The 16,729-nt window shown below is 49.2% G+C and overlaps 7 protein-coding genes across 7 annotated transcripts; 3 read left to right on the top strand and 4 right to left on the bottom strand.

Moving 5' to 3' along the window:
• Positions 1-339: 339 nt before the first annotated feature.
• Positions 340-660, bottom strand: CTAM01_16453 (allantoate permease; the record flags this gene model as incomplete). The annotated part of the gene is made up of 1 exon (XM_060532446.1): positions 340-660. One exon carries the CDS (start codon positions 658-660, stop codon positions 340-342), a length of 321 nt encoding a protein of 106 aa, XP_060372961.1.
• Positions 661-2,428: 1,768 nt separating this feature from the next.
• On the bottom strand, positions 2,429-3,642 carry CTAM01_16454 (uncharacterized protein; the record flags this gene model as incomplete). Its single annotated transcript, XM_060532447.1, has 4 exons — positions 2,429-2,558; positions 2,610-3,032; positions 3,085-3,288; positions 3,353-3,642. The coding sequence occupies 4 exons, from the start codon at positions 3,640-3,642 to the stop codon at positions 2,429-2,431; spliced, it is 1,047 nt and encodes a 348-aa protein (XP_060372962.1).
• A 2,299-nt stretch (positions 3,643-5,941) lies between these two features.
• CTAM01_16455 (uncharacterized protein) lies at positions 5,942-7,181 on the top strand (the record flags this gene model as incomplete). The annotated part of the gene is made up of 4 exons (XM_060532448.1): positions 5,942-6,169; positions 6,249-6,396; positions 6,459-6,833; positions 6,892-7,181. The coding sequence occupies 4 exons, from the start codon at positions 5,942-5,944 to the stop codon at positions 7,179-7,181; spliced, it is 1,041 nt and encodes a 346-aa protein (XP_060372963.1).
• A 1,061-nt stretch (positions 7,182-8,242) lies between these two features.
• CTAM01_16456 (uncharacterized protein) lies at positions 8,243-8,659 on the top strand (the record flags this gene model as incomplete). The annotated part of the gene is made up of 1 exon (XM_060532449.1): positions 8,243-8,659. One exon carries the CDS (start codon positions 8,243-8,245, stop codon positions 8,657-8,659), a length of 417 nt encoding a protein of 138 aa, XP_060372964.1.
• A 1,792-nt stretch (positions 8,660-10,451) lies between these two features.
• On the top strand, positions 10,452-12,332 carry CTAM01_16457 (uncharacterized protein; the record flags this gene model as incomplete). The annotated part of the gene is made up of 1 exon (XM_060532450.1): positions 10,452-12,332. The coding sequence occupies one exon, from the start codon at positions 10,452-10,454 to the stop codon at positions 12,330-12,332; it is 1,881 nt and encodes a 626-aa protein (XP_060372965.1).
• Positions 12,333-12,534: 202 nt separating this feature from the next.
• CTAM01_16458 (uncharacterized protein) lies at positions 12,535-13,515 on the bottom strand (the record flags this gene model as incomplete). The annotated part of the gene is made up of 1 exon (XM_060532451.1): positions 12,535-13,515. One exon carries the CDS (start codon positions 13,513-13,515, stop codon positions 12,535-12,537), a length of 981 nt encoding a protein of 326 aa, XP_060372966.1.
• Positions 13,516-14,204: 689 nt separating this feature from the next.
• On the bottom strand, positions 14,205-15,661 carry CTAM01_16459 (NADH:flavin oxidoreductase/NADH oxidase; the record flags this gene model as incomplete). The annotated part of the gene is made up of 4 exons (XM_060532452.1): positions 14,205-14,249; positions 14,318-14,632; positions 14,741-15,408; positions 15,484-15,661. 4 exons carry the CDS (start codon positions 15,659-15,661, stop codon positions 14,205-14,207), a joined length of 1,206 nt encoding a protein of 401 aa, XP_060372967.1.
• Between the last annotated feature and the right edge of the window lie 1,068 nt (positions 15,662-16,729).

A 16,729-nucleotide genomic window follows, 5' to 3' on the forward strand; every position in this document is an offset into this window, starting at 1 on the left:
CGATCCCAATACGAAGTTCGCGAACATCAGGGATATCCATCGGGCTCAAATCGAAGCGGGTGAAAAGGAGGTTATCACGGCTGAATCCAGCGACTCTGAATGCCCTAGTGAGGCTGGCAGCTGTATTGTAGTGGGTGTGGTTGAGGATCAATAGTTAATAGTAATGAGGAGGTTGGGTTGTGATCCCATCGTTTTTGTGGTGCCAGAAACAGGGGGGTGCCAGGAAGTGGGTATGTTGACTTAGAAGCAACTTGATAGCCAAGATATTCCTCGCCTTTCAGGTTGAGGCCGTCCTTTAACCCGAAAATCGCTGCGTAAGATCTATGGTATGATTAGCTATTAAAGGCTGCAGAGAGTCCGGGATGCCGGGTCTATGGAAGAGAGGCCATACAGTGTGGTCTTGTCGACGTAGTAGAAAAAGTAGCAGATTCCGAGAAGTGGCAATATTCTCATGTCCAGTTTGCGGAGAAGACGCTTCTCATCGGCTTGGTCAATTGATTCGTCATTTGGGTACCGTGCCAGCGCTTCAAGGTAGATCTCTGGGAACTCTTGCTGGCCGTCTTCACGCAGAAGCTGTGGCTTCTGAAGATCTTGCTCGACATGCTCAACATCGCTCTTTCGCGATTTGGTATCCGCAATGTCTGGAATTGTGTCGACCATTGTTAATAGCGAGTTGCGGGCTCGCTTGAGAGTCTTTGTCAGTGCTGCTGGGTGGAAATTTCGGGGGTGTATGATGTGTCGCCGCGGCGTAGACCTACTCGCAAGCTCGAGGAAGAGGGTGTGATTTCCTCAAATACTTGAATCTCTGATAGAGCGCTTCAAGTAGCCTTGTGCTAATTCCCGCTACCGACTCTGCGGTTTCGGCCAACTCCCGGCATGGATCGTCGAGGCGTCTGTTGGGCGAGCTAGGCAAGCTTTGGCGCACCCTCCATACAGCCCAAGTTCATGGGTCCTGGCAGACTGGACAAAGACTGCATCACAGTGGGTTCCATGAGTCGTACACAGAATGCGGGGTGCTTCCACACTGGTACCAAACTCACTTCGATTCTCACAACGCTAGCGGTTCTGTTAACAGAGCAGGGGTTCGGATACTAGCTCTACAGCTCAAACTGTGCTTTACGACTTTAAGTAGGGCCGACAAGTGCTCGTGACAGTCTTAAATCATCCCTAAGATGCTTTCAGACTCACAGATTCTTAAAAGAAGCCTCAGGGAGACATAGTATCAAGTTGTCTAGTTAGATGCCCATGGTATCGCGTTGTTCAGAGGCCAAAAACTGTTGACTTCGGTATCGCGGGGTTCTCACCGAAGCATGACTTCTCCGGCTTATTGCCCGAGGGGAAATGGCGGCCCTGGGGTTCGGAGGTGGGGTTTTACGCGGGCTTGCGGGGGAAAGGTTTCGACACGTTCACATCTCTAGCGCCCGACTTGTGATGGAATATGAGTTTCAACTGGTGGAATATGATTTTCCGCCAATTTTCCGTGTGTGGGGACTATGTGTCGGGCCCAAGCCGAGTTGGCCGCGTTTTGATCCATTTCACTGTATCTAACATGCTAACCACGCGGTTTTGGTCAACTAGGGCTACTGATGTTGGCTATTTTCGAGCCGGCCTCGCTGCTTACGTTGTCCTCAGCTGGACCAAAACCTTCCAGTCTGTTTGGGCGAAAGAATGAGGCTACATGGGACCAATGTCATCTATTGGCATCCAACTTCTCCGATGATTAGTCACTTGGAGCGGGTCGTCAATTTTGTTCTCAATGTTAGCCCAGGCACTCATCTCTTCATAACTGTTAAATCTTTGCTCAAGCATTACAGCCTGATTCATGCAAAGATACTGAATGTTATCGTTGCCTCGATGCACTTCTAGCCTTTTGAGATCTCAGCGCAAGATAGGCTGCGGCAAGCTTGAAGGTGAGTTGCGCAGGACGTGTCATGGGACGCTCTGGACACAAGCCACCGCACATAGCGTCCAGACTAATGAACTCAAAGCGTTGGGAAGTCCAGCATCGTCTTCACCTATAGCGCCAGCCTAGAAATCCAACACGACGCCTTTGGTATCGGGAGCCCTTATCGAGAGCGCCGACTCGAAGTCCGACTCAAATTCTTAATAGTAAGGTAGTCTGAAGTACTTCACGAACTTACTCCTCACGAAGTACCCATGTTGCGTAATTTGCACACAGCCATCGGTGTCGAATTCTGAATACTGTACTCTTGGCATTACGAGTTCAACCAGATTCCCGTCGCCCCAAAACGTAGAAGTTTAGGTTAAGACGATACGGTTGCTGGAGTACATTTCTATTCCACCCGTCCATGCCCTTGGCCCTCAGGTAACTTGATAGGAGATAGTGAGCTCTGTTGCTGCATACTGAGGCGTGCACTGAGTGTCTAATTATCTCGCAATACCACATCTCAGATTCTATTTGTGATGACTAGTAGTCCTTAATCCCAGCCAATTGCAACAGCTTATCTGTGATCTTAGGCTTCTCAAATGGCTCTTTCCGGTGCTTGGGACAGACCTCGCCTTTTCTCTTAGGAGGATCCTGTGATGGGCGAATATTGCTAATACTGGTCAGCAGATGCGCGGGCGGTCATGGGAGTTATGAAACCTACCAGTGCGGCCAGTGTGTCGTGCCAAACCAATTCTCGAAGCAATATTTCTTTGCTGCTAAAGCTTCATCCGTCGCAAATTTCCGCGGTGTCATACAGATGTACTGCACGTGTCTAATTTGATCGCCTTCGGGAAATCGGGCGTAGTGCATAGTCCGCGAATCCCACAAAACGAAATCGCCAGGCTCCATATTCACCTTGAAGAGCTCGCATCCCTTACTTTCAAACCATGCAACATCCTTCTCGCTAAAGAGGAAGAGGTCCATGAACTTTATTTCTGGAGGCGGGGCGTCTTCATGGTCGGCGGATTCACGCTTGTGCGCGAAGAATTCATCGAAAAGCTTGGCTGAGCCACGCATCAGAACCAGGCCACCATCATCTGGGCCGTTGGGCGCGAAGTTCAAAAGACCTTGAACAGCCTGCATGCTACGAAGCATTAGTGTAAAGTTTCAGACAACTGTGTCAAGATGTAACTAACCCTTTCCTATCAGGATTCTGGTCGCAATGCGGCCAAGGACTCCACGTAATGTCCTTACGGTTCGGTAGAGAAATGTTCATGCCATCAAATGACGTGATGAGTTCGTTGGTTTCCCAAAGCTTCTCGAAGACATCGATGACACTTGGCTCCATACGAGCCTCCCATGCCATCTGCTCATGAGAAGCACCGTACGCAGAATACATACTACGGGAGTAAGGGATATCAGTCCCGGTCATCTTTCTTCGGGAAAGCAGGTTCTTCAACTTACCCTCCCTTGAAACTGACTGGAAGGTGATCCGCAGTCCATGTAGTAGGGTCACTCTCGTCGAAGCCAAGTTCAAATCTCTTCAACCATTCGATTTGCTTGTCGCAGTAATATTGGGCACGCTCCTTACTGATAACGTCCTTGATGATTACGCAGCCGTTTCGGTGGAATTCATCGCGCCAGTCCCCATAGTGCTTGCCGGCGTCAAATGTAACGAGGTCTTTGCTTTCGAACTGAGCAGCAAAGGTTCTCTTCGCTTCCACTCGATCAATGGTCTGTGTTACCGTTGCCATTTCAGTTTTCGGAGGTATGGTTCGATTCATACAGTGTGTTACTATAGCTTTCAGTCTGTCGTGCGGGTGTTGAAGTTGTATGTCATCCAATACACTAAGGCGGCGGAAGTATGCAATTGTAACGACCTGTTCATGCGGTTTTGTAGTATTTTGATTTGGTGACTGTGTGTAGATCAGATCACTCCATGACTTCAATTGAGGAAGCGCCGGCCCCGCACATCTCGACCCGGCCCCGTGAGATAGTCGGGGAATGGTTTCCACCGGGCCGGGTCTTCGGCTCGGCTCGGTTCGGGACGGGGGGGGGGGGGGGGGGGGGGGGGTGTGGGGTGTGGGGCGGTTTGGGGTGGTCACCCTCTTTTTGTGGGGGGGGGGGGGGGGGGTGGGTTCGCCGCGGGCGGGGGTGTGCGGGGGGGTGGGGGGGGGGGGGGGGGGGGGGGGGGGGCGGTGGAATATGCTGTCTTGGGCGCTTTGAGCTGGTCAACCTCTTTTATCGTGGGAGGACTCAAAACACAGGGCGAACAAGTTCTCAAGAGACTATTCGGGTGCTCAGTCCAGAAGTGCAATTGTGATTGCATAGCATCGATCTATCAAACTTTATTTAGCTTTGATAATTATATAGTAAGACTAGAAGTCATTTGGGACTCCTGCAATCCAATCACACTGGAGTGAGAATGATAACGACAGCTAAGACGGCAAAATAAGTTGGAACCCCCATTCAAAGCAAGGAGCATGTTTTCTTGGTATAGTCAAGTCAGATTCTGTCAGGGTTTTAGTAGTAAACATGGCAGAGTTACTGACCAAACGCATCGTGGACCCTGTCGCAGGGCAAGAATGGTTTTCACAAAGTCAACTGAAATCCACTGAGTTTATATGTTACTGGAATAGGTCAATACGAAGAGGAATCATTGATCAACACCTGGTATGCTATCATATCTATGAGGAGCAGCGGCAACCAGCGATCCGGAAATAGTGAAAGGCTTTTACAAAATGAAAGCTAAATTGAGTTACAGGTTTATGCTCAAGACATTTTATTGACAAAGGGAGTAACATAAAAGCATATAGAGTTAGTACAGAGGTAGTTGGGTACCTTATAATAATGCATTTATTCATTACTACAATTACCTTAAGGCTTTCAAGCATTCTCAAAAGATTATCTAAGATAATTGTAACAGTGTTCTGTTTACTTAGTATTAATTCGAATGCTTTTTGAGTAGAATATTCCCAGGATATGTTGAATAAAATGTTAGTTATCTTTGGAAATTGTAATCAGTACAAAGCTATCCTCCTTCTTTTTGTTGTTTTCTTTTCGGAAATTACTTATCATTTCTTAAGACTTAGTTTATCAATGTAGCACAGTCATGCTACTATTTCCAGCCCTTCTTGCACGCGTGATGGAACTGCGGGTGAACGAAATGACAATTGCTTACCAATTAGGTTACCTAATAGTAATGTATATGAGTCAAGTCTGAGGCGAAGTTGTCGTGACAGCAAGGAGGAGTCGCCGACCTACGGGGACAAATCGATGGGTCCCGAGGAGCTTGACTTGGTTGGATGGAGAATCGCAAACGGAGCCCACTTCCGGTGTGCCGCCGACTGCTGTTTTGAGTGACACATTCGGTACCGGACGAACTAGCTGTCGTGAGGTCCGCGTTAGACCGAGCATCTCCCTTCTTGTCATTTCAGAGCAGGAGCTTCCTCTCCAAGCTGACATATCTGAAGATATAAAATCATATTGCAGACTTAATGAGCTGGAGGCAAAATGGTCCTTCCCAGATCTCATAGTCAACATTTCTTTCCAGGGTAGTCCACAGTCACTCAACACGAGCTGACAAACGACGGTATTACTTTGTAGGCAATGAACGAGCAGTCGATATCAGAGTCGTGACGCAATCGCCAGGAGCCACACTACCATCACAATACATGTTGACTATGGGATCTGACGAAGGGGGACGCGGCTTTTGCTAGGGAATGAGGATGACATTACTCCACAAAAGTGGCGTGGGTCCACTTCTCCTCCTGGTCCTGTCCTGACGGCGTTGCTGGAAGCAGATCATTCTCAGTCCCAGTATCCGTGTGCTATCGTGTGCCTTGTTCTGTTGTAGATGGTGTGAAGATTCTACCCAGGATAGACTTTGATGTGCATATGTATTTAAAGTCCCTTCTCTTCCCTTAAAAACTTTTGGGCCAACATTGCACGCCGTCTTCTTTCGCTCTTTCTAGTCTACCCCCAACCCCTAACTTGACTCTAAACCTCTTCCTTTGCTGCCTGACTATTGCTTTGCCGATACATAGTCATCAAATGTCGCCGTTGATGTTAAAGGAGATTGACAGCTTGGAAGTGGCTGTCATCGTGACAGACGAGTTGGGCCCTATTTCACCTTCCCCGAATCCCGATATCCAACATCCTAGCCATTTCTTGGGCATTCCTGTTTCTCCTATTGAACGTCCTCAAACACGCGGAGGTGCAGAGGTTGAGATGAAGATGAGCAGCATATGCTGCGCTGCTCATGGTCTCAGTCTCATGATTGTGAGTCTCTCACTAAGCCCTATCTCGAAAACTACTCAAACCAGTGATGATTGATTGCGAGTACTAACGCTCTGAGCAGACTGCGAAGTGTGGTGAAAGTACGAAAACCTTGCTTTTTGACGCAGGACCTGAAGGGGAAGTGTGGGACAGAAATGCCAGGAGAATGAACGCGAGAATTGGCCACATAGACCATATTGTGCTGTCCCATTATCACAGAGACCACTCAGGTACGTGCTTCACTTTTGACATTGCGCCTACTTTCCCCTACTGACTGCATCGACTGTAAAAGGTGGCTTATTGCGGGCCATCGACATGGTCAAGGGGAGCAAAACCCTTGGTTCTGATCAACTTATTGTTGATATGCATTCAGATCGTCCTGAGTACCGCGGCATCGAGACTCCTCAAGGCCCTATTTCTCTCGAAGCAGACCCTACGTTCTCTGACGTGGAGCAGGCAGGTGCTCAAGTCCTACTATCACGAGATGCACATTCCATTCTCGATGACATGTTCGTGGTTTCAGGTGAAGTTCCCAGACAAACAACGTATGAAACTGGAATTCCTGGGGGTCTGAGATTCGTTCCATCGTCTGAAGGAGACAATGGGGGTTCATGGATAAAGGATGAACAAATTTTGGAGGAGAGATACGTTATGTGTAACGTTAGAGGTAAGTCCGCTCTTGCACCTTTGATAATGGCCAATCATTGATGTTTACGCATCTTTAGACAAGGGACTCGTCATCTTCACCGGCTGTGGCCATGCCGGTGTAATCAACACCACTCGCGATGCTCAACGTCTTAGCGGGGTACAAACTGTCTATTGCATCTCTGGCGGTTATCACATGTCCGATGCAAGCCCCGAGAAGCTGCAGAGAACGGTGGAGGATATGGTGAAGTTGTCACCGCGTATCTTGCATGGAGGCCATTGCACTGGCTGGAAGTTTAAGACGGAAATTGAGAAGATCAACCCAGGGACTGTGGCGCCTTGCACAGTTGGTATGACCTATACATTATAATTGATAGATGACTGATAGTGCCAAACGAAAATTTCCATGAAACCACAGTCTTAGTCGTTGTTTCTTGTCACGATCTCTAAGCTTTTCTCTGACTCTCTCTTCCTGTGCCTTGTGCTGTCTAGATTGCTAAGCTCAACGATTAAAACGCTTGCGGGCTTGGTGCCCCTAGCCAACACACAACTTCCCCCTTTTTGAAGGTGAAAACGTGACTCTAGATAGAATACAGACATTTTTGAGCCATTAGCATTTTGGTTGTCTCTTGAGGGAAGTTCCGATTGTAGAACCTATGAGACGTTGCCTGGACTTCACGCTCCGACAGCTTGATTCCCCGCTTATAGCTGAGTTTTACGCAGCGAACTCGGCTCACATTCGTTCTCGGAACAAGGCGCTAAAGTTTTCGTCCATCTCGCAGCGGATAATTACGGAAAAAAACGCCCAGAATCTAGCCGAAATTCGAATACCGATACCGAACGCCCAATTGCATTTCGATTTCGACGTTTGATGACAAGCTTGAGATTGTTCCCCCAACCAGGCACCATAGAAGTTGAGTTGATTTCAAGGAATTTCGGATTTATTGATAATCTTCCGGTAAGTATTGTGCGCTTATCACTAAGCTTTGTCAGTCTTGGTGGGTTCAATTTGTTTTCTGCTGACATGGCCCACAGATAAAAGTAGCCAATGGCAGCTGCTTTTCTACATCTGAAGGTCGCTGATTGCGCCTCGAATCGGTAAGCCGCTGGAGATTCTGACTTATCCGGGCTGCCCGATGAATGGCGAAGTCATCGCGGATCTAAACTGCTAGGTCTAGTGACGTGTCTACGGTATGAAATACGCGTATAGTCTGGGCCCATGACCCACTGCAGAGATCGGCTTGAATCATATCTAAGACTCATACCTAGGTAGCGGAACGCTTTGTTTCTTCAAGAGGAAAGGATAAAAAATCTTGTGATTGCGGATCATAATCCTTGACTGAGAGTTCCAAATCATCTTAATTACACGAATCTTTCCTAATCTCTATCACAAAAAACCACGCCCCAACCGCCACCACCAAGTCCACCACTATGGATGCAACAAATCAGCATGATAGCGGTGACACAGTTCACTGCAATAGCCTCAAATGGCTACCACTTGCCCCCAAAATATGGATTAAACTTGTTAAGTTGATTCACAACACTGGATCCTACACAGTCATTATCCGCGCTGAACAGGGAGGCGTTCTTCCCCGTCATCGACACGAAGAGAGCGCAGAGATATACGTTATCAAAGGCAACGGCAACCATCCTCAGACAGGCCACTTTGCCCAAGGGGACTACGTCTCAGAGAGAAAAGGGGCTATTCACGATCCTCTCGTTTTTCACAACGAGGTGGAGATGCTCATGATTAGCCAAGGACCATCGACTTTCCTTGATGATGAAGGTCGCGACTTGTATCGGATGGACATAGTAATGCTTCAGGGCCTGGAGTCGATCACGACATAGCAGGGAGCCTCACATTGTCCAAGGGTTGAGATTCTGAAGGGGGAATGAGAGGTGGCTCAAGATTCGAAATCATTCTCGATCAGATGTTTCATAAATACTACAAGGAGTGGAGACTGTTCGCCAAAGTGTCGTGTTATGTGAGCCTACGGACTTCTTTTACGAAGAGAAAGAAGAGTTAGCGTAGCCAAATAGACAGAAAGAATACGTAGGAGCGTTGCGATAGCGGGCGACGACTATCGTCCTACATTGCGGTCACTTCATTGATGTCTTACCTGGAGACATATCAAGGTCGGAATCGACCTTGCCTCGACCAAGTCTTTTCTCGGGTTTCCTGATTGCTAATGTATGGGGCCGTTGCGAGCACAACCTGTCTATCGGGACTTGATCTTGCCAGCTGTGTTTACGGATGATGAGTCGGTACGCACTCATCAGGACTTATCCACAGGCTGACCGTTATACGAATTCTTTCTCTGAACATTGAATGTCTGGTTAAGGACGCTTTTTGGTCTTCATTATAAATGAATATTAGAAGGAACGTTGCACTACGTACGCCTCTTACTTGGACACTTGCTTATGGATGCCAGCGATGGTACATGTTCTATGCAGCCGCCTTGTCAGTCCGAAAGAACCCCTACCCAGTGATACTATCACTTTCTGCTCATCTTGTACATGCAACCTGGCAATAGAGTTTGATATGATCCCCGGCAAGGTCACAGAGTGAAAGACATTGTCGAGCACCCTCACTGCTTTGGTGGCTACAGGGGTCATCTATGTCGGCCTTGGGAAATGAGACAAGCAGCTCCTGGAACGACCCTCTGATCATCAATATGTAGCGAGACACGAACTTTGGAAGTGTAAGCGTACTTTCCTTAGCAGAAAGTGCCACTTAATGATGCGGTCAAGTAAACGATCAGCAACTCAGCCACAAATGGTTCCATTACCATCAATATCATTGGGCTCGTATCGAGTCCAGGGGTTATGAGGACGAAGTTGCATTGCACACTGCACTGAGTCGAGTAGTCTTGACGGAAAATGTCTAATGGAACTTGGTGTTGAATACCAAGATCATGCGTCCCAATTATCGTCCGCCTGAAGCATCCATCATATCACTAAATCGGCTGTGCCGGCACCGCGACTTGACTGACTAGCCGTGAATCACAGCAATGTGATGGGATGGGCAGATCTCCGTTAGGCTAGCAGTTTATACGATGCACCCTCAAGATGAGCTGCGCTACACTTTGTGATTCCAGCGCCTAAGGTAGGATGTGGTTACAACAGAACATTAATGCGCCATTCCCCGTTTTCGGCCCGCCTCTAGGCTGACCACTAACGGTCACATCCAATGAAGAGAATTGACGGAGAATCTTTCTTGGCAGATCCTCAAGTTCGAGGAAAGGTTGAAAGTACCGCACCAATCGACTTGTTGCCAGCATCCACTCTATCGTGCGGGGAAGGCGAACCAGGGGCCAGCCTGCACAAGCCTACAATTAACATACCATCAGTTCATGAGTGTAACCTCACCTCCGCAATCGACCATGCGCACCAGTCGTTGAACGAGTTAATAGTGGAGTATCAGTATCACGAGGTTTGCGTCGTGTAAGGCCGCTGTTGTTCCCCATGGGGAAGCGTCAGGGCGGCGGGCTGATTTGATGTTAGTGACAACTATAAAACATTCGTAGCAACCTGGGTGCTGCCTCACATCGGCAAAGAGTTGTCGGCTTTCAGAGCTTGAGTCATTCGTTGAATTTCCAATACCAAACCTTCGTGCCGAGCCTTGGCCCAAATTGTTGAGATGATGTGGTTTACGACAGAAAGCCTGCGAGGCCTTGCTTGCCTAGCGATAGTTGTGGGATCGTCCGTCTGGGACGTGACCGCACAGGCCGTGCCTCCTGTCAGCCAAGAGAAGGGTGTCTCGGCTTGGGCCTTCGACATGAGCCAGGTCACGTTGAGCAGTGGACGCTTCTTCGACAACCAGGCTCGCACTCTGACGTACCTTAAAGCGGTCGACGTTGAGCGCTTGCTGTACAACTTCCGCAAGAACCATGGACTGTCAACCAACAACGCGGCGACCAACGGCGGATGGGATGCCCCGGATTTCCCATTTAGAACTCACGTCCAAGGCCACTTTCTGAATGCATGGGCATTTTGCTACGCCCAGCTCCGCGACGCCGAATGCAAGAGTAGGGCTACTTACTTTGCTGCCGAACTCAAGAAGTGTCAAGCCAACAACAGCAAAGCTGGCTTTACTACCGGCTACCTTTCTGGCTTTCCCGAGTCTGACATCACCGCTGTTGAGAACCGCACTCTCAGCAACGGCAACGTTCCCTACTATGCCATTCACAAGACCATGGCTGGCTTGCTCGACGTTTGGCGCCACATCGGTGACACCAACGCGCGAGACGTTCTTCTTGCGATGGCAGCGTGGGTCGACTCTCGTACGGGAAAGCTCACGTATGCCCAGATGCAAGCCATGATGGCCACAGAATTTGGAGGAATGAATGAAGTCTTGGCCGACATCTTCCACCAAACCGGGGATCAACGTTGGCTCACTGTCGCACAGCGATTTGACCATGCCGCCATATTTGATCCTCTTGCTTCAAACCAGGATAGCCTCAATGGCTTGCACGCGAACACTCAAGTTCCAAAATGGATCGGTGCCTCACGCGAGTACAAAGCCACGGGAACTAGTCGATACCAGGACATCGCCCGTAACGCATGGAACATCACCGTCAGCGCGCATTCGTACGCAATTGGTGGGAACAGCCAGGCAGAGCACTTTAGGCTCCCCAATGCCATCGCTGCATTCTTGAATCAAGACACTTGCGAGGCTTGCAACACGTACAACATGCTCAAGCTCACACGAGAGCTTTGGTTGACAAACCCGAGCGCCACAACTTACTTTGATTTTTATGAGCGTGCTTTGCTCAACCATTTGCTGGGCCAGCAGAACCCATCTGATGGTCATGGTCATGTCACATACTTCACTCCCTTGAACCCGGGTGGACGTCGTGGCGTCGGTCCGGCCTGGGGCGGTGGAACCTGGAGTACAGACTATGACTCCTTCTGGTGCTGCCAAGGAACTGGGTTGGAAACAAACACAAAACTCATGGACTCCATCTACTTTTACGACAACTCTGCGCTCTACGTCAACCTGTTCATACCCTCTGTTCTGACATGGACTCAGCGCAGCGTCACTGTTGCCCAAACCACCGATTTCCCCCGCGGTGATACAACAACCCTGAAGGTCACTGGTGCTGGCAAATGGGTTATGCGTGTCCGTATCCCAGCATGGGCTTCTGGAGCTCAAGTTACTGTGAATGGCCAAGCCATAAGCAGTGCCGCTGGAACATATGCGTCAATCGACCGCACCTGGGCCTCGGGCGATACGGTGGTTGTGAAGCTACCTATGAAGCTACAAGTCATTCCTGCGAACGACAACCCCAGCATCGCCGCAATCGCCTACGGTCCTGTCATTTTGAGTGGGAATTATGGAAGCGAAGCACTTTCCACTACCCCAGCGTTGAACTTGGCCACCGTGAAGAGAACTGGAACTACTGGATTGGCTTTTACGGCGACGGCGGGTGGCAAAACTGTGAACCTTGGTCCCTTCTATGATGCCCAAGGTTTCAATTATAACGTGTACTGGTCCATCAGCGGAAGCTTGCCCGCATGAGATGCGAAGAGACTCATCCGGATTCCACTCTTTTATATTACATTCCCGTACATACTTAAACACTTCGACCTTTTTGGGCACTAAGGAGAATGCACCCACAACTTATCGGGGAAACCATCGATAGCATAAGTGTTGGTAACATAAGTGTGTGAATAAATCGAGGCTATGATTCTGTAACTGAGATTCCCGTGTTGGACCATTGCTAGACTTGCAGAAACTGCCCATCTCTAGCAGCCTTGACCCTCACACACTGCCTGTTCACTTTCAAATATCGATCGAAGGCGTCTGTGCCGATGACAAATGGATGTTGAGTGCCGTCTGGTCTATGATCCAAGAGATCGAAGTGATAGAGCGCTCGGTCTTGGTTCTGGTGGTTGGCAATGAGGGTATCCACATCCGCCTTCTTTGCCAGGTCCGCGAATCGGTTCAAAGACATGATTTGCTGGTCCTTGGCTGACGCACTGCTCGGAATGCCAACGCCGCCATAGAAGCCAGCGACATGGTTTGTGCCCTTGTCAAATACTTCAAAGATTGTCGACACAGTGCCTGGTGTATGCCCTGGCGTCACGAAAAAGCTGAATGTAACATTGCCGATAGTCAGTCGGTCACCATCTGAGATGGTTCTGTCCTTGATCGGCCCGTCCTGAATCTGCGATAGAGTTTCCCAAGCCGCAGCTGAGGCGTATGTGGCGAAGGAATAGTTATCTTGAAGCCATCGAGCCCCGCCATAATGATCAAAATGTTCATGGGTAATGACGAGATGTTTGATGTCGCTGGCAGTGAATCCAAGTGTCTCGAGAGAGGGGATCAGGATGCCTTCGGCCTCAGCAGCATTGTTGAGAGCATCGAAGACAACGAGGCCATCACCAGTATTGTAAGCCCATGCCGAGACAGCACTCTGCCCAATGTAATATAATCGGTCAAAGACCTCGCGAGGGGCAATGAACCCTGATATCTGTGTGGCGGAGGAAAGCTCAGGGTAGACTTGGCCGAGAATGCAGCGGTGTGCAAAATATGGGTACAGATCTGGGCCTGCAAGCGTTCGTGCATCGTTTAACCATTTTGTGACATTGTCTTTTTGCTCCTTTGGAAATTCTGTAATGTTGAAGAAGTCTTCAAATTGCGCGCGGGCAAGACCCGCCAAAGCCATTAGGCTCCACAACGTTGAGATGTTAGATTTCATGATGAATGCCTGACATAGAAAGCAGTCTTTAAAAGAAGGGTTTACGTTTCAACGTCTCGACCAGTTAATTTATACACGCACTCAAATTCTCTGCTCGAATATACGTGGCCAAGCAGAATCTGCATGTCTGTGTTTCTCGGGCGCGTAACCATCTACCGAGACCAAAACAAGCCCAGATTTACTTAAGTCTCTGGCCTCCAAGCGAATCGCATACGGCTCCGGAAGGTGGTATCGAAATTGGAGTTCCTATAGTGTAGGATAATAATCCGGTAACCCACTGAGAACCGGAAATCTGGGAGATGAGGGGTAGGCCGAACCAACATCACGGGGTCAATAGACCAGAGCGGTAGCAGCCTATAATCATTGGCTGGGGTCCAGAGGGGATATCCACAAGAAATTACTCCGTATCATCTGTTCATATGGAAGACGGAAGGCGATACTCATTGAGTGATAAACCCTAATTGTCGGTACATTTTTCAAATGTTGTCCATGGTAAGATGCCGATAACCATAGCACAAGGTGTGATGGGACTCTATCGTGCAGTTCATGAAGAATACGACTACGTCTCATTCGTCTCGCAGATTATGTAGCTCACCAAGGATAGACGCAGTGGAAGAAGGCATCGGCAACGATCCCTCAGCCTTCAGTGGTATCAAAAGTCTTCACATCTTCAACCTCTTTCTCAGGTCCTACTCTGCCTTTCCCAGCTTACGTATTTCAGCCCCGTACCAGGCCTAAGTGAACGAGCGTTAGTCGATTCGCAAAGAGAAGCAATAGTGCATCTATATGGGTTGAGACTTACCGTCGCAGCGCCCTCGCCAATTGCCTTGAGTCCAAACTTCTTGGTGAACCAGGGCGCCTCGATCTTGCGCACGTACAACTTAGCGTCCTCGTCCTTGACAGTAGCTGCAAGAATGGTATTCTTTGGTAGTGCCGGGTTCAACACTGCAGGCCTGCCTAGTCCGATGAGATCGCAGCCTCTGTTTGCAAGGGCCGCCTCCATCCCTTGACGGCTACGAAAGCCGCCAGTCACCATTAAGGGGACATCTGGGAAGTCACGGCGGATCGCCCGAGCGAACTCAAGGAAGAAAGCTTCGCGAGCCTTTGTACGGTCTGACTTCTTTTCATCGGCCACACCAGTAGCCATATTTTTGAAAACTTCGGTTAGCGTGAAATCTTAACTTGGAAGGCATTCTTGGTGACTATGAGATTAGTCGCCACTTACCAGGGGGTCTTCGTATGTGCCACCGCTGACCTCCAAAAAGTCAACCCCAGCATCAGTAATCAACTTGAGCTGTTCGATGCAGGCATCGAGCTCAGGTTGAGACTGGTGGTCAACCGAGTTGAATTTGATTCCGACACAGAAGGTCTTCGGTACCACTTCACGGATCGCCCGGATGATTTCAACAACGATCTTCACACGGGCGGCTGGTGATCCGCCGTATTCGTCGGCTCGCTCGTTGCTTTTTTCGGACATGAATTGAGCTAGCAGGTAGCCGTGGGCGCCATGAATTTCCATCCCGGCGAAACCGGCTTCCGACGCCAATTTAGCCGTCAGGGCGAAGCGACGAACAACATCTTTGATATCAGCAACAGTCATTTGCCGAGGAGTACCGAAGACCAAAGAGCTGATAAGACGCGCGACAAGACCTTGCCCAAAGTTCAAAGGTATCGCACTGGGTGCAATTGCCTTTTCAAAAAAGCCACGCTTGCCAGCGCCAAGGGGAGATTGGCGGCCAGGATGGTTGACCTGGACAATGGTCGGGGTGCCATTCTTGTTGCAGACCTTCGCCCAGGCCTTCCAGGCATCCAGCTGCCGCTCATACGGAATAGAATCATTATATGCAATGTCTTTGGGCGAACCAAGGTACCTCTGGTCGACTTCCACGTTGCCTTTCCACGTTGAATAGTCAGTTTATGCGCCGTATCTTATTGTGAGTATCAATCTAGAGCTGCCAGCTTGCCTACCGGTCAAGACCAATCCCCAACCACCATCGGCCCATTCAGCATAAGGTGCGTGGAAAGCAGGGGAGGGTAAGCCTTCGCTGTCGGCCATGTTCTCGGCCATCGCCGCTTTTGTGAGGCGGTTGGGCAAAGTAAGGCCACATGCTAACGTCAATGGCTTCGCGATTGCCGAGTTTGACATGGTTCCTGTGTTTCGAAGATTGGTCTCTCTAGAAATCTGAGTGGAGTCAATTTCGAATCTGCTTCACTCGGTTGGAGATGCAGAAGCAAAGTAGTAAATTAGTTGAGTTCGATTTCTACGAATAAAGGAGAGTGTGACGACTTTTGAATGTTGAATCAAAACACGCTCTTATCGTATTCTTCAATTGAGTGAAATCTCAACTCCGCTGGTTTGACGGACGAAACGCCGCCGCATGGCCGCCACAGTCCCACAATAGGAGCTTTAACCTCAGGCGTCATTCAAGCCTAGTCTTATCAAGAACTGATTACAAAGATCGAGTCACCGGTGAAACGAAGGACCCCCACTACATCGGATCAGAATCAGCCCGTTCAATGGAACTGTGTGTATCTGAGATTTGTGCCGAGGTATGGCGCAGTTGGTTTTTATTACCAGCCGCGCCGAAGATTTGTCTAGCGTCCTCAAACCGGCGAAATAGTCCCGCCGATTTCATCCTGCGGAGTTTGTCATTCAATTAATTACCTTAGCTTACTGAGCTTCAACACAGACAGGGGACGGATTTTGCACCTTGACTAGAACCAATTTTTGAGCCGTACTTCCACCGGACCCGGACTTTAACCACTTCGCCGCCTACGCAGCGTGTCAATGCTTCAGACTGATGCGTGAGGCATTACGCCAGCGGAAGGCCGTAGAGACTTTGGACGCTCATCTTGCAGTGCAGACGCAGGATAGCATGCGTTCGACCATTGTCAACGTAGGTTGGTGAACGATCAAGGCTCATCTCTCAGTCCACATTATGCACAGTGAAACGGCCTCCGCGAGAAATACAGATTTTGAAGTCGGCCTGGAGGCTTATGGTTAAGCAAACCTAAATTATCCAGTTGCAATGGACTGGAAGACATTCCTTGTGTTTATCAAATTCTGCGGCCCAAATCGCACCGAGCATGGGAAGCATGTCGTGCCAGCTCTACGCCACATCTGCACGTCAGATGCGGGACGAACCGAAGCGCCTCCACTTACCAAGTTGAATGTAGGTTCTTGAGCTATCACTCTATCCTCTGAAAATAGAAT

The sequence above is a fragment of the Colletotrichum tamarilloi genome, assembly GCF_030869305.1.
Source record: "Colletotrichum tamarilloi strain Tom-12 chromosome Unknown Scaffold_224.1, whole genome shotgun sequence".
NCBI classification, from domain to species: Eukaryota; Fungi; Ascomycota; class Sordariomycetes; order Glomerellales; family Glomerellaceae; genus Colletotrichum; species Colletotrichum tamarilloi.